The sequence below is a fragment of the Octopus bimaculoides genome, chromosome 18 (assembly GCF_046866305.1).
Source record: "Octopus bimaculoides isolate indiv1 chromosome 18, ASM4686630v1, whole genome shotgun sequence".
Taxonomy (NCBI): domain Eukaryota; kingdom Metazoa; phylum Mollusca; class Cephalopoda; order Octopoda; family Octopodidae; genus Octopus; species Octopus bimaculoides.
In genome coordinates, this window is record NC_142945.1 from 38,855,688 (window position 1) to 38,873,840 (window position 18,153).

General features: G+C 33.4%; 1 protein-coding gene across 12 annotated transcripts in view; it reads right to left on the reverse strand.

The window, feature by feature from the left end:
* Positions 1-437: 437 nt before the first annotated feature.
* LOC106883893 (AT-rich interactive domain-containing protein 1B) overlaps positions 438-18,153 on the reverse strand; it is a 53,845-nt gene continuing 36,129 nt past the window's right edge. For 7 of the 12 annotated variants that reach the window (XM_089366004.1, XM_052974205.2, XM_052974212.2 and 4 more), the window contains 4 exons: positions 17,777-17,884; positions 14,631-14,851; positions 7,232-7,358; positions 438-3,638 (listed from right to left, as the gene is read on the reverse strand). In XM_089366004.1, the coding sequence (XP_089222130.1) occupies positions 1,468-3,638; positions 7,232-7,358; positions 14,631-14,851; positions 17,777-17,884 (2,627 nt within the window). In that variant the 3' untranslated portion in view covers positions 438-1,467. The remainder of the gene's footprint in view (positions 3,639-7,231; positions 7,359-14,630; positions 14,852-17,776; positions 17,885-18,153) is intronic. The other 5 variants (XM_089366006.1, XM_089366003.1, XM_089366011.1 and 2 more) reach the window with 1 other exon arrangement.

Genomic DNA, 18,153 nt, shown 5'->3' on the forward strand with positions numbered 1-18,153 from the left:
ATGCCATCAGATCTTTCTCCATCTTCCCCGGGTCCCAAATTGAAGAGGGGAGAGAAAAAAAAAAAAATCAATATGTAAGACTTATCAGGTTACACCGAGGAGAACATATTCATCGTAAACTAAGTTGCTGGCAATGGTTGGTAAGATTTTAAGTAAAAACGGTTCAGCCTTTTACTACCGAACATTACAAAATTCCAAATGATCCTTCATCAGCTGTCACAGCATTGGTCATGCTGAGATGTTGTAATGGGAGGGGAAGAGGAAGGAGGAGCAGGAGGAGAGAGAAATAAGGAGAAAATTCAGTATAAAGGACTTTTTTTTTTTTTAATAAAATAGTGAATATGTAGCGACTTTTAAACCCGTATATTTCTAGACTTCTGTCAAAGATTTTAAATAATGTTGAATAACATTAAGAAAAAGTAACAGCAAAACTGAGATGGACTCTAGAAATTTCCTTTTCTGTACATTTATTTCTTGTGACATACGAGTATAAAGCCTTTGCACAATGGGAATATCAAAGTTGACTCATGAGAATTACTACAAAAAGGAAACTACACACGTTCCAACCTTTGATAACCTTTTCCTTTTTTAACTTGTTACATATAAATACTGTGCTTTTCACTGGACATCAGGAGGTGAAACGGAATCACATCTCTAGTGATCAGTGTTCTTGGCAAAACACTGCACTAGTTATTGATTTCTTGCTGGCTTTGCTTTTTCCCAAATGTAAATTTTTGATAAATTGAAAAAGGTAACTGACCAGAACCTTTCTGTTTATGCTTTTGGCAGGAGCACCTGTAATTAAGTTCAACCTACCTGAACTGTAGGTAAAGCCAAATGATTTATAACCTGTTTCTTTTTTTTTTTTTTAAATCTTCTTTTAATGCAATTCATTTGTAAAGCCCTCCACAACAAAGAAAGTTGCACACCTAAAGATGTACAAAAATAAAAATCACCTAATTTGACATATTCCCATATTCCCCTTCCAATGGAGCACAAGGCTGCTGCAACCTGTGTCATGCTTTGTTTGTTAGTTTTCTTTTTCAATTTCTTTTAACTGATGAGATAGATTTTAGAGAGGAGAGAGAGAGAGAGAGAGGGGAAGAGAGATAGAGAGAGAGAGTAAAAGAAACAGAGGAGATAGCAAGAGAGAGAGAGAGAGAGGGAAAGTATTTTTTTCTCCACATAAAAAGCTATACATAACTACACCTTTGATGAAATGATGATGATGAGAGAGAAAGATGAGTTGTAACTACATCCTCCCATATTAAAACAATTTTCGTCTTCCTTTCCTTCCACTTTCTGTTTTAATTACTTCTAGCCAGTGTTTTTATTTTCCTCCATAAAACAGAGGAAGACTTTTCTCTTCACAGCTTGATTCCATGAAGTTGATATGACAAAATGTACAGATACAATGGAAATGAAAGTAATGGCTTCATCAAAATAATGTCAGTGACATAATCCCTACTATGAGTGTGAACACTCGTAAAGTACATCAGCTAGAGTCTGTGCCACATGCTGGTCAAGTATTTGAGACATAACTAAAGTCAAAAGTCTGCTCTGTTGGTGTACAAAACATGGTCTGTTCTCTGGCACCCGAGCTAAATGTACCAGTATATTTGCAGTCCGTCGTAACATATCTAGACTAGTTCCCATCATTTCTGGACTGTCCCTTAACACATTGATACCATGAGTGCTTACTACCTGCACAGCATTGTGTTCGGCTGTCTCTAAAAAGTCTATCAGCAACGATACACTCGGATGCTGCATAGCTATGGCACGGGCAGCACTGCTGTCTCCCTGCACAAGCTCTGATAGTAACACAACTGCAAACTCCTGAGTTACTTGCTCCTTTTTATTAGCAAGCATTTTAGTCAAGTTATTAACAAGCTGTACTATCCGATTAAAGGGTGGTGTTGCAAGCAACAAGTCCACATTAGCTTCATGTATGCACAATTTACATAATGCTTCAAGTACTAATCGCTGAGGCGAAAGGACGGAGGATGGTGACATGCTTGGCAAGGGATCCTGGGCGCAGGAGGAGGGGCAGACAGCCCAGTGAAGCAGCCCATTCAATATAGGCAAACAGATGTCCTCAGGGTATATTGAGAGATCAAGCTGCCCACATATGTTAGCAAAAATAACCAATGTGTTCTCACGTAATGCATGCAAATGATCCCACCACCATTCGTGTTCAGACAAGGAAACATCTTCAAACTCTGTTTCTTCTTTATCAAGTTTTCTCCGTACCTTCACCCGAGGGGGGTGTTGATGATGGAGTAATAATAATTTTCCTAGAATATACATCAGACCGGGATGTCTGGACATTTCAGAGTCATTTCCCTGGATACACGACAAACTGCGAAATATATTAGAAATGCATACACACCGCCGCCCAATCTCATCTTGAGCTTCTGACATAAGGCATACTGCAGGGCTATCTCTCTCAAAGGCCTCTTCTTCAGGATCTTCACACAGCTCAGCTTTCCTTAACAGGGATTCAATTGATATTCCATTTTCAATATGGCTCAAAATGGATTCATTTTTAAGCGAATTAGTTTTCTTATCTTCAGATTTTACTAATTTATCTTTATCCACTTTTGTTTCCACTTTTTGAGACTCTAAATCTTTTTTTACAACACCATCCTTTTCACAATGGTTTTCACTATTTACACAATTTTTTTCAGTGCCATTTTTTGTGGATTCACTCTGTTTCTGTTCAGAATCTAGATTTTTACAATTCTCCTCAGACCGAGGCTCTTCTTTGACGCGATCAGATGCAGCAGCAGCAGCAGCAGCAGTGGATACTTCAGTATCAGCTGGGGTGCAAGTTGGCTTCGTAGCAGCTTTGTTTTTCTCAGCCTCCTCAACAGGTTCTTTTTTAATGTGGACTTTTGTGATGCAATTTGGTAAATTGTCCTCAACCACCCCATTGACGGTTTTGTTGTTCTGGCAGGTTGATTTTAATAATAGACGCACCTCTTCCGATGCATGTTCAGCAGGTTCTCGCATTATACAATTTGATTCAGGCAAACTAATGTTGATGCTATCATCTTCACAATTTTTTTTCATGCCACGGTAAAGGAAGAATTTCTTTAACACTTTATGATTAGATAGACTTTCAAAGTGAGTTTGAACATGTTTGGTCATATCACCACCACCTAGCTGCCAATGTTCTGCTTTGCTCGTGAAATTTGTGTACACATCCCAATGTTTCCCATGTAATAGAGCAGTATCTCGATCATTCTCATTGATTTTCACTATTTTCCCTTGCCTTGTAATGTAAGTATAGTTTTCTCCTGTTCGCATACCTTTCCACACAGTATCACTTTCCAAATTTTTGAAATCATCTACATCCATATGTGTTTCTTTAGACTTTGCTCCTTTCTTTTCTTTATGTTTTAACATAGCAGTATTGTAACCAACTTCAAGTTCATTAAACAGGCCAAATATGTCGATAAGACAGCGCCGGAAGTGTTCCAGTAAAACTTCAAGTAGCCCTGGTAAGTGTGATAAAGTGAAGTAAGCCACTGTTGAATCATCAAATAAAAGAATAGACAATGTATCCAAAGCCCAAGTACTTTCTGCAAGCATGCCAGACTTTAATGCCATCATAAGTTTCCAGGGTTCAGTTTGACCTGAAATCAAAAAGGAGAAACAGTAAATTTTCAATGGAGCTGATATGAGGCTTTAGGAAAATATCACATAAATTAAGATTATTTAATTGTTAGCACTTCCCATAAAGTGGTGACCCGCCCAGATATCCAATTTAAAGAGAAAATATTATAGTAAAAGTAACAAGAACACAATTAATTATACTGCCATACTGTTCGAGTAGTAGGTGCAAAATTATTGAATTCCTAAATTTTACTTTGTGACATAACAACCCCATTATTGAGAAGTTTTCAATACAAGTGAAGATTTTTGGTAAAAATATGACAGCTGTAAGTGCAGAGGACATCTTTAAATAACAAATAAGTTGATGAGATGAGACTTACATATCCTCTGTTCATTACAACAGTTCTTCGGACACCATAACAAATACATTAGTGACAGAATTTAAATGTTTCAAATAAAGCCTCAAGTGCTCAATGAAATAACTTTATGAAGAGTCAATTATAAGCTGTTTAGTAAAATATATATTTACAATAACAAAATAAACCAGAAAATGTTCATTACTTGATACAAATAATTAGTGTTTAGATAAGGTAAAACAAACAAAAATTTGAAATACTATCACCAAATTTACATACACACAGAAATATCTAGCAAACACAAAATCTAAAACTTACTAAAATATGCAAGAATTAATTAATTAAAAAATTAATGTGTATTAATAAGGTTGATATTTTAGTAAAAAGGGGAAAGTATTAAATCTCATTTTTGAGAAGAGCTTCCTTTGAATTATGCTAAATACTTTTAAGCATATTTATCTAAAACGGTTTCAAAATAAACATTAAGTAGACTTACAAATGAGAGTTGGAAGATAAATAAAGAATGTAAGGTGAGTAGGTTAACACTACCGCTATAGAGAAAAATAAATCACAGACTCACAACAGGCTTCTTTTTCTTTCATCTCAAACAATATTTTTAAAAAATACAGGTAATATAAAATAGGGGAAAGATAAAAGCAAATATTTCACAGCCAGGCAGGTGAAGTAGCATGAATCAATGGCTTTGGTTCCCACCACCCTGCTTTCCAAATACATTCTACTATATGAGGTAAATTAAGGGGTGGAAAAAAATTAAAACTTCCTCAATGCAAAAGTGTGTGTGTAATAATAAATTAACGAGATGTAATAGGGGAGAATAATATTCATTTTAGGCAAACATTCTTGTCCAAAGAAGAAATAAGGTTTCAACCTTCAATATGGAGAACATTGCACTGTTAATGTAAAGAAGGAAAATAAATATAATTAATAATTTCAAATTTTGGTGAAAGGCCAGCAAATTTTAGTGGGAGGGTTTAGGTTGATTATGTCAACCCCAGTACTTGACTGGTACTTTATTTTATCGAGCCTGAAAGGATGAAAGGCAAAGTTGACCTCAAGGGATAGGAATTCAGAACAGCCAGAACAAATACCACAAACCATTTTGTTCCAACGCTCTAACAATTCTGCCAGCTCGCCACCATATAATAATAATAATAATAATAATAATAATAATAAATAATAATAATGACAACAATAATGATAACTTTAGTGAAGTAATACAAATGTATTCAAAAGGCATTTTCAAAAATAATGTTCATATAAGTTTGCCTTTAATAATTTATCAACTGCTTAAGATAGATTAGAAAAAGAAAAGAAATGTTATGTTAGATTGGGGTGGGGGAACACCTTAGGCAAAGAGAGAAACAGTTGTTAGTGACAACACAGAAGTGTTAAAGTTTAGTTTAACAGAAGCAGTTTAAGAACCAGACAGTACAATACACACTTTCACATGTTGGTCAATATACTAAAATTTTTTTGTTTTTACCACATGTGAAAAATAGTTTAAGAAGCCTCAGCATTCAATATTTACTATTTCACTGAACTAAGAGGAAATGAAATTAATAAAATCTTCCAAATATAGGAATACAAGGCTAATTATAGTAAATATTTAATATTCAAATAGCACTTATTTGCATGTATCCCATTTCCCTTAACCTGTGTGATACCAATACACACATGAGACTGCCTGTGGTTCAATAACAGAAATTTCCCCCCCTTTTAAAGTAATCTAAATTATATCATTCTTTCAAAATTTCGTGTTAAATTTATTTTTCAAACAGCAATTTAATAATGACAAAGCCATTTCACTGAATTCATTATTTTCAAAATTAATTGAAAAACAGAAAAAGGCAGTGCATTTCAATAGAAACGTGAAATGAAAATGGTTAACGCCCAAATGAAGTTAGTTAAGTTAGTTTCACCACACACATATACACAGTAAAGGCTAAGGTAATGAACACTGGAATAATTAACTAACCTAATTGGGTAATTAACTGCATGCAGCTAATAAGAATTCACTAATATTGTGTTACAAAATTAAACGGTCCAAATATGTCAGGCTAATTCCTTTAACTGACTTTGTGAAAACTAAGTGAAAGTTCCATGACCACATTATAGAGGTTCACAACCTTTATGCAGGTATGGCTGCGAGAGGAGCAGCATGCTTCCCAACCACCTGGTTCTGTGTTGTCCCACAGCATGGTACCTTGTGCAACCGTCTTCTACTATAGCCATGGGCTGACCAAAGCCTTGTAGGTGGATTTGTAGATGGAAACTAAAAGAAGCCTGTGGTGTGTGTGTGTGTGCGTGCACACGTTTGTGTTCATCCCCCACCATCGCTTGACAGCCGATGTTGGTGTATTTACATCCCCCGTAACTTAGCAGTTTGGAAAAACAGACCGACAGAATTAAGTATCAGGCTTAAAAAAAATAAGTAATGGGGTCACAATTCATTTGGCAAAAAATTCTTCAAGGTGGTGCCCCAGCATGGCTGCAGTCCAAAGACTGAAACAAGTAAAAGAGAAGAGATAATTTGTTGGGCTGGTCAGTGAACACTCACTTGGTAATAAAGGAACAGGACATTTTGAACATTCACTTGCGACAAAGAAGGTGAACATTTTTTTTACAGATCCAGTTTTCAACAAGGTAGCTGAACATTTTAAGCATGCACCTACAACAGTGACTGGTTACTTTAAATGCCCCCTCCTACAATAAAGTAATTTGCCATTTTTAAACACCCACTTACAATAAAATGATTTGATATTTTCAACATCAACAGTAAATATTTGTTAAAGAAACAACAAAAACGTGTAGGACTCATAAAGACAATTAACAATCTGGACAGCAAACACAAGATGTATTAGCATAAATGTAATATTTTGGCTTGAAGATGTGCAAGTGTGCATATATATAAATATATATATGGATATATATCTATGTATGTATGTAAATAAACACATACACACACACACATATATACACATACTAGTTTCTTAAATAAATACAACGTTAGTAAGAATGTGTTAAAGAATAAAGGGAGGGAAGGTAGGTTCGTAGGTAAATCAGTGGGTAGTTAATTTAAATTAACCAATTATTATTATTATTAAATAATGACTAACTGTTAAGGATTGACAAAACAAGTAATAATAGCCAGAATGAAAACTGTGCAAGCACCAGCAGCACTCACAAGTAGCAAGCAGCAGAGCAGCAGGTATTGCCATTAAATAAAGTATATTTACCTATGTCTTGTTTAGCTAGCCGCTTTCTCTTGGCCAGCAAGGGCTGAACAGCTTCTACGCTATCTGGTGGGAATGATATTTCCTTCTTGGGTGGGAGTTGAGCATTTGGTACCATACCCCCAGGCTTCTGTACAAAAAGACGAAAAGCAACCCATCATAGCTATAGGAAGATTAACAGCTGAATAAGCTTAAACAAATGATGATGGTTTGAAGATGACAGATGATACCACATTTTTCTTCCCTTTTCTAAAGAGTGTTATTGCAAAAGCAACGACTATTTTGCCTATGCCAATATCTATTCAGGTTAGAACAACTGTTAAAAAATTTATCAATAAAAAAAAAAAAGGAAAAAAAAAAAAGGAAAATTAAAAAGTAAATTAAAAGATATCAGCCCTCTCCGATTTTTATTAATTATTCATGGAATAAATTAGTCTTAGAATATATGTATGTATATTCAGATGATTGGATTTTTTTTTTTTTAAAGCAATAAAATTTTTTGAAGTGAAAAAAATAAAAATAAAATTTTAAAAATTCAAAAAAGTGAACAAGATACGCAATAAGAACAGGGCGTACATTGAAGGAGGAATAAGAGACAAATAGAAGATTGGGGGTGACTAAGCAGAAGTCTCCTTCCAAACAGGGAAAGGTGGCGCAGTGGGCATTCCTGACAACAAGAAATTCTAAAAGGATAAGCAAATTTCTTACACAAGAACTAGGCTAACAATAATCGGTTTACGACATAAAATAATTACAGACCCACCCAGTCAACTAACACCAAGTTTATAATCAACAGTTGCTGCACATGAAAGCTACAGACAATGCATCAGTCCCTGTAAGGAGGACAAGGCTGGCATTAATAGGCGGCCAATGGCATTAACATCCAGCTTACTGGTTGACCTGCTACAACTAACTGTTTCAAGGAAGCAGAGGAAAAAGAACACATACAGCTATGAAAACTTTTTTCCATTCAGTGGCATTAAGTAATTACTATGGCATCAACACCAGATTAATCTGACTAAATACAGGCTCAAAGCACATTGACCAATGAAGCTCAGTGGAATATGATAAAACAATTCTTTGTCGAAAATAAAAATTGAAAAAATTAAAACAGAATACAACATTGCTGGTTAATAATAATAATCATAATAATAATAATAATAATAATAATAATAATAATAATAATAATAATAATAATAATGATGATGATGATAGTAATAATAATTTTTAAAATAATAAGAATAAACATGGCAGAGCAGTTGAGGTGTTGCTTTGAAATACATATTTCAACTCTTTTTCACCCAGCATAACAAGTGTGGTAAGAGAAATCATCAAAAATACCCATTAAATCGTAAGTTGAAGAGTGGCAGTGAGAAAATTCCAAGGTAAGATTTAATCCGTAAGCATGGCTGCAAGTTGTAAATCGATGTTAAATATGTTTGAAGTGGTCACCTGAAGCACCGTGGAAAGGAGAGAATAGTGCACTATGTTGAAAAGGTATTGATAGGGGGAGAGAAAGAGAGGGAAAGAGGTACATACACACACACACACCCAGTGTCCAATAACACATGTACAGTACAGGAACATATAGAAACAAGATACTTAGAGGCTTACACATATGTACACATACATATACACAATACACACACATACACATACAGCTGAAAATAGAGAGGAACAAGAGGAAAACAAAAGGAGATAAGTGGGTGGAGGTGAACATAACCAGAGACGCAATGGGGTAAACAAGTGAAAACCACGATATTTTTAAGTTTGAGAAACTACTTTTATACCCACTGTATCTTTCTGCATATGCGAGGATTTTAAGCAAAAAGGTCTAAAATTAACATCAATTAAAAAAAAAAAAATTCAAGTTAGATTATATCAACATGAAAAATATTTCAAAATTGTACACTTAAATGTATGAAAATTATAATCAACCGATGTGTTGGACAATTGCATTGGATTCTAGAGCAATTACATTTCTTTGAATGGATAAGTAAAGTTATATAAGTAGCAATGAATGCAATACAAGATATTACAGTTATTTACAGATTAGGCAACTGTCATTTAAATCCAATGCTCTTCAGATGATACACTAACAACTGGCTCAAAGCCAACTCAATATTTTGCAGTTGGGAGAAAGGTAAAAAGAAAAAAAAGAGGGCTGGCCAAATTGTCTAAAACAAATCATGGAGATGGCTGAAGTTTCAGAATCAAAACAGAATTCCAAACAGTTTCAAAAACGCAGAGTTTGAAGATATCTACAAGATAATACTCAAGATCGTAATTAATTATTAAGATAACAATACATGGAATGCTTTTACTCTTTTGGGGAATCACTGAACAAACACACAAACTCTAAAACATGTAAGATGGGGAGACAGAGGATGGATAATATGACAAAGTAGACAAATAAGACAGGTATAAGCATAAAGAATATTATCTGCAGCTTCTTTCTGAGACAACCACCTGCAGATAAAATGAACATTTAAGTTAGGAATTGAGAAAATTATAATGCACTTCCTTTTCATATTATCATTGAAATAGGATCATTTCACCAAGACACAGAATAAATTAAATAACCAGCTTTTAGTAGTTTTATTGCAAAGTATAAACAAGAAAATTACTGAAATTAAAACAGAATATATCCCTATACACTAGATTTCATGTCCACAATATTATCAAGAATAAATGAACAAAGGAAAATTTAATCCTCTCAAAACATAAGAAAAACGTGCAAAGATGGGACGAGTAAAATAATACAAATTAAAAATAGGTGCTGATACTTGGTATTGTAACTAGAAGTTTTATAACTTTGGAGGAGAAAGAAAATAATAATTTCTAGTTAACAAGTGACTAAAAACAACTTAGAGCAAGGCTAGAGTAAGAACAACAGCCATATAGCATTGAAGCATTGTAGAGAGGCATGCTTAATATGACCACATCTGAGCATTTCCAATGTTGAAGTAAAAAAAAATTGATATCAGAGCAGAAGAGAATAATTATAAAATAATCCTGAGCAAAAATGGGAAAGTATAACAGTAAATGTTATATCTAGTAGAAAATTATCTTACCAACAAATTGGTAATTAGTTAAAATGTCGACAGAATAATTCAGTTTATGTACAAAACACTCAACTTCAATCATAATACTTTCATGCATTCATGCAGAAATTACAGTTTCCTCCAAAGACTCTGACCTGAATTCAATTCAAATAAGAAACACTAAACTATTTCATAGACTTTACTAAAGACAAAGAGGCTGAAAATAGGGGGTGGGGGGTGGAGATGAAAGAAGAAGAGGGGGTAGAATTAAGCAGAGGAGTAACATTGGAAAATATATAATTACATCATATATATATATATATATATACATACATGCATATATACACTAAATTATGTACACACACATAAATCAATATTTATGTTTGTATATAACTATATCCCTAAATTTATACATACAAATATACACACACACATCCATACAAACGTGTGTGTGTGTGTGTGTGTGTGTGTGTGTGTGTATATATATATATATATGCATGTACACACATATACATATATGAACATGTGTGTGTGTATATATATATATATATATATATATATATATATATATATATATATATGCACAGATATATGTATGTATACACACAACACACAATTCTGTATAAATATATATACATGCATAAACATACATACATGAGTATATGTAAGTATATATATATATATATATATGCACACACACATACACAAGTACATTCAAATAAACACACACATACATATACACACACACACATAAGCACACATATGTATATACATATATGCATATACACACATATATATATATATATCTATCCACCGGAGAGGACTGATTCTTGCAATAGGCAAAGTGCTAAAGCAGTGTACATTAATAGTAGTTCATTAATTTTATTAAAACAATTATCTACTTAAAAAAAGGAAGAAAAGGAATCCTTAGAATTGAAGCATTGGAAAGAGAAGAAATAATGAAGACAGAATAAGCAGGCATTTTTTTTTTAAGTCACGTTCATGTCACAAAGAGGGCACAAGTTCACGATGTATACATATTAAGCAAACATATTTATACACACGCGCACATGTACGTGTTGGTGTTTTTGTTTTGTTTTTGTTTTTACTTCTTTTTTTTTTTTTTGCATTAAATTTTATAACAATTATATAAAGTGTTTCATTGATGCCAGAAACAGCAGTTAAGCAGTCACACAAATCCTGAAATAAACAAGCAAAAATGAATTCTTCAAAGAAAAAAAAAAAAACGTAAAAAAAAAGTAAAATAGAAAGAAATAAAAAGAATAAGAAATTTTTATATCATGCGCAATATTTGCTCCTGATAGGATTTTTTTTTTTTTTCCCCCCTTTCTCTCTCTCACATCATTCACAAGCACGCATTTCAGATAGACTAGCTAGCAAAAGATGTTGAACAGTAGAGAGATCCTTGTGCTGCATAAAGGAAAAGAGAAGAAATAGAAAATGACTTATGCATAGCCTTGCTTTCATAAACCTCTTGCAGATTCTTTTAATGAGTATAAAGTGAAATATGAAACTGAGTAAAAACTTCTTTTTTTTATTTATTTATTTATTTATTTATTTATAAAAGGGGGAAGTGCTGGTATAATTTAAATTTTTATTGATAGATAAAGATAGAACATCTGCAAGAGTAGGATGAAAAGCAAAGTATACAGATATGCTCGGAATTAGAAATATATCTAGGCTGCTTGCAATAACTAGTTAATTGATCTTTAGTGAGAACAGCTCTTATAAAAGATGATTAGTGTTAACTTTTATGGCATAGTCATAGCTATTTCATGAACTGACAAAATATATTTGCTCTAATTGACTTAAATGAAGTGCCCAAGGAAAGGCGGAGGTGAACAAACAGATTAAAACAAAGGTTAACATATTTCCTCTGTCGGTTCATTTCCCCGTCGTTTCTTTTCTTGGACCTAGACTAACAATGTGCTTTAGTCAACTGAAATTAATAGGATGGTAATCACAATTCTGTAGGCAATAACAAAGAAAGTAGCTAATTTGAAATGAATTAATGATAATTGAGACAAGATTTTTAGATTTTACCATTAACAAAGAGAAAGTCAATTAGAACAAATCTGATTAATCTCCTCATTGTAATTAGAAAGATTATTTTTCAATATTAAAATCATTAGTTGTATTATATTAATAATTGCTTACAAGATTATAAAGATATTGCAATAATTAACATCTAAATAATAGTAATTCACTACTTAAATGGCCTAATGAACATTTTACAAATCAATTAAAAATTAGGTTTTTTATATATATATATATTTACAGAAACTGATCATCACTAAAATATATAACAGGGTCAATGAAGGTCTTGGTAGCTATAGAAGAACGGGTACTTCATGAAAATAGCACCAAAAGTAAGTGCAAATATATTGCTTTTACATTTTCATAGTAAATCATCCAAAAACTACAACTGACTTTTTCATCTTTAAACAGATTTCTCAATTCAAGATAAAGGAAAATGTAAAAATTTACTTTGGAAAATTACTCTGTTTCAAAAGGAAAGGGATAAAATTCAAACAAATATTTGTTTAGCTCTTTTTTTTTTTTCTTCATTTTCTTTTTTGGAAATCTTAGCAAATGCTTTAACACAATTTTGTTATGCTTTGTGTTTCATTGGTTAATATATTCAAGTTTTAATTATTTTAAATTGAAAAATGTGTTGTTTTATAAGTAAAAGAGGATTTAATAGTGATGAAAAATGCCAATAGCAACAGCCAGGATCTAGCAGGCTTTTAAAGGAAGAGAAATAGCTGTGAATGGGTATATAACATGTGAAAAACATTCACCACATTCCAAGAAAACAAACAGTATAGCTATGCTTTAAGATAATGAAAGTGTAATAAGCTAGTGAAATAATTTGCTGGATAGGTGAGTGAGCAAGTGATCGAGGACACACTGCAAAAGCAGACCTGGTGAGATGTGTGAGGTAGTTTACAGAAGACAGTGCATGCAGATGAAAATATAAGAAGCCACTGCAAATGAGTAGCAGAGAAAGCAGAGATTAAAAGCAAACTTCATACAGTCCATAGAGATAACTGAGAGCATGTCCAGTCAAATGAAGATGAAACTATGTCAGCTAAATTTTCATTCTACAAATTTATTCCTTAAAGGAAATGAAATATCAAGTCATATGAGACTAAGTAGTAGTAGTAGTAGTAGTAGTAGTAGTAGTAGTAGTAGTATCATCATCAACAACTATAACAGTGAATTCAAACAGTAATGTCAGCTAAAGACAGGGCAACTAGCATTCTGTCCACCAAAAGTACGGTTACAGCCCAGTTCTAATTGTATCTGTCGTTCACTCGATATTACTTTGTGGGTAGACTAAACATTCATGCAGTTTTCAACATAAGGATTGGATAAAAGTCCAGCAGACAATGAGCCAGGAACATCCAGAATCCAAGTTTGAAAATCTAGGCACACACAGACATACTCACTCACTCACTGCCACCCCCACCCCCCCCCCCCCACTGCATTTGACCTCACTGAGTCCCATGCAAGCCAAAAACAAATTGTCAAGCCTGCAAATCCAAATGTAAAAATGTGCTGCCATGAGCTTTAACTCTAGAAAGTACCTAATCCAAAAAAGGTTTAAAACCAGCACACCTTAACTTGCGCGCACACTCACTTTCTAGCACCTAACACTAACAACTAAATCCAGTCTAAAACCATTAATATCATCCATGCACAAGACATGCTTACATGCAACAGCCCACGAATTTCAGAAATGAGGCTTTTGAATGGTGCAAATCGGAGGAAAAACTAAATGAAAAACAGGCTTAATTTTTTAAGGTGAAAAAAAAAAAAGATTGAAAAAGGAATCCAGTATGAAGCATTAAATCTACCTACTATTTCATGTTCATAACAATTTATAGAAAGAAAAAAATAATAATAATAATAATAAAGAATGCCATGTTGAGGAATATTGTGAATAATAAATACTGGTTTTTAAGCCAAGTTGGTTAAAGTGAAAAACTCATTCTGATTGTTGTCAATGATGACTAAAATATACTAAGAGCTAGAGTCAGTTTATGAAGCAGCAGAAATATTGGAACTATGAGGATAAATTGATAGATGTTATGAGCAAGGAATGTGCCACCATTTGAGCATAAGCTAACAGTAGAGGGACAGATGCCAGATTCCATTGCAAAACAGGTTTCAAATGCACAAATGACTAGTGAAAATTGGGTATTGGTTAATAAGTGATTCATGCTAGTTGACCTTCACCGCCATCACCACCAGCCACACATGCTAAAACTTCCAAAACAAAACAAGTTATTCTTTCCTGTGGATCATCGCTCTAATGGCCACACTGCACTCACCTGTACCCTAGGAGGTGACATATATGGTTTATCCCTTTGTGGAGACAGCCTGGGGTTCATAGTCCTACCTGTGCTGCTCGGGCTGGGGGGAACCATTGGAGGAAGCATTCCAGAACCAGGAGGCATGGCATTCATACTGGAGCCAGGATAGTTGGATCCACTGTGTTGAGACCCATAGCGCTGCTGCATAGCTGACCACTGGCTAGGATCCCTTCGTGAATCTAGTAAATTATCAGGAGAAAGAAAAAAAAAAAAGACAAAATCACACAATTGAATCAGATGAAAAAGAGAAGAAAGGTATTTATTATATTAGCATTCATATAAATTTCATTTGAAACATAAAAAAACATCCTTACTGACTTTTGTAGAGCTAGGTAGCAGGTTGCATAATTTATGATTAAAAGCTTTAATTAAGAGATACAAATAAAATATATAAACATGATTAAAAATAAAAAGAGAACGGTAAAGTCAAGACGATGTACATAAAAACACATCACATTAAGTAATATTTCAAAAACAGTTCCAGTCTACTGGTAACCAACAATTTAAAAATCATATATTTGAGAAATGAATGTAATGATAATACTTTTAGTTGAAGCAAAATGTGATTATTTTCCATTTTATAATGAACAGAATATTTCTTCAAATTGAAATATATACCACCAGAGACACGTGGTGCCACGTTTTCAGTATGACAATTCTCTAGTATAAAAGTTTTAAGCATTACATCATACTGAAGTACTACACTTCTTTAAAATAAACCATATAGTTATGACCATGCTGGAGCACTGCTACACCAGTGCTTAAAGCACAGAAGTACTGGACATCTTGTATATCTAATTAGTCACTAGAATTTACTTTAGAATTAAATTTTGTATTAAGCCTAAAATTGTAGCCAAAACCCAAGTATATGAAATTTTTATTCTTTGGATTGCTTTTGTTTGTTTTTTTTTTTAAGAAAAAAAAAAGAAACAAAAATGTAGATAATAATATTAAAAAATATGTGAGAGAATAGTACAACCAGAAAAGAATAAACAAAAAAAAAAGCAAATATAAAGGCAAAATATGGAATATTAGAAAGGAAGAGGGAGAAAATGTGGCAGAGGAGAGGGTGTGGAAAGAGAGAGGAGAGAGAGAGAGAGAGAGAATATGTGGAGAGTAGATATAATTAAAATATATCACATTCAAACAAGCTTTTGCTATTTCTTCCTAAAAGAAGGATTTAAGTTGAAATAATGGTGTATTCTAATAGGAATTTTGTTGACAGCCAAAAACATTTGGTGAAAGGTTACGAGAATAAAAAAAAATTATACAATAGTCTATAAAAAAAAAAAAAATTCAAATTTGAGAACTTTTTACCGAAAATTAGCACCAAAACTAATTATTAATTAATAGTGAAGTTTTGTGCCATAGTTAATCAGTCAACAAGAACAGTTGATTTTGTTGAGACTGCCTGACAAATGCAAGAGAAAAATACAGTTAAGCTGAGTGGAATCTTTTCACTAAACAATATTGTTTAGACACAAATTATCAATGTTTTTTCCTTGTCACTTACCAACTAGGCAACATACAGTGGTTCACACCATAAAGAAAATATAACAATTGCACCTTAAGCCTAACATATTCAGAAGCATTGCAGAATTACAAAGCTTAAGTAGCATAGAAACAAGGATAACTGGAACAGATTCACTATCTTATGCTCGATAATTATTTTAAAAATTTCTTCACAGAAAAATGCTTCTGGTAACAAAAATGATTAAGAATTTTGGCTGATGGTGAACTGGTTATAATATCTGTAAAAACCAGCCTCACACAAAAAAAAAATGATAGTCACATATAATAGACATGTTCTTCATGCTGCTTAAAGTTGAATAGGGCCATGGTTAACAGCAGCATTATAGGCCTCTGGGGGGAATCAGTGCACTGGGTCCTATAGTATTTATTTATCAACAGCAAGCTACAACATACATAGATCAGAACAGGGACTCCAAGTCATGGGAGACCCTCAGCACAACTACCCACTGTACCTTCAAGATGGCACTGCAGAGGAATCAGCCAATGGAAGTTAAGTACATCACTTTCTTATCACATGACTGAAACAAATGGCACAAAACTCATTTGCTCCACTTACACAAACTCCAAAACTGGAGGGTTTTAGCCACACTGTCCCAACTCGTGTATTAACAGAGTGTTATTATTGCTGACACTGACAGAACCTTTCTGTCTTGTATAAAGGTGGTGGATAACAGACAGACAAAATACAGATTCTATTTAATCAACTCCTGAAACATCTCCTTGGCTACCTGCTTGCCACAAATTTACCTGAGCAGACTATGACTAATCAACAAAAAACGAAAACCTCTCAATCAGGACATTGCATAATGCCTGCAGACAGGTATTTCAAAGCTGGTTCTAAGAAAATAAAAATTGCAATAAAATACTACATTTGCCACCTCCCACAGAAAACTGGAATCAATGAAATCAGTGAGGGCAGCACAATAAAGGGTTAAAACACTAAAGTCAGAAACAATAGTGACCTTGATCTTCTTCTAAGTGTGCCTCTACACCTTCAGAATCAAATACACCAATAAAGTACCAAAGATCAGTACTTGACTGATCACCACAGCTGAACCTAACATTTCAACAATACTAACACTTCTACTACTATTACCACTAATCGCTGGCCGATGTAATAAATTCTATAAGCTGTGAGGGAAATTAAGGGTTAGATCCACATAATTAAAGAAACAGTGGATTTGTGATAAAAATATGTTAAGACCTATAAGTTAAAAATATATTGCTGGTGGAAGCCAACTGTAATGCTTATTGCAATGTTAGGCAGGGTTCTCATTAACAATTAACTACTGCAATAAAGAAAACAAAAATTTTCATTGATAACATATTTAGGAGTAAATAAGAACATTTATTTACAATATACAATAGCCTGTAGGGTAAGATTGAAAAAAGAATTATTTTCATTCTGGTGCAAGAAGAATGACAGGTAAACCTAAAAGGATGATCTTGAGAATTTTAAAGTCTAACCTACACATGGAAAATATAAAATGGCTCTAAGATTTTGCTCTAAGACAGTTGAAAAAAGAAAGAGCATTGAAAATCTGCTGGTTACTACTGGCTTTAAAGCTTACCGTGCATGGGGCTGTCCTGTGGTGGAATCATAGCCTCCCTGTATTGTGGATACATCACAGGAGCAGAGCCAGGCTTTTCAGGGTAGGAGTTAGGCTGATTAGTGTAGCCTAGTTCAGCAGGGGGAAAACAAGAAAAAAAGAGAAACCGAAATCAAAATCCTTTGTTTGAATCTGAATAGTGGGAGTTTCCATGAGCAACAAAGTAAACTAGAACTTGAAACTGTTCCCATCCATCAATACTCCAGATAGCAGTAGAAAGGTAACACTAATTACTGAAAAGAAACTATGTTTTGCTAAAAAGATGGCTTTTTTTTTTAATTCAAATATTTGGATTTTAAGCTAAATAAACTGCCCATCCCTCTTTAAATTTAGGTTCT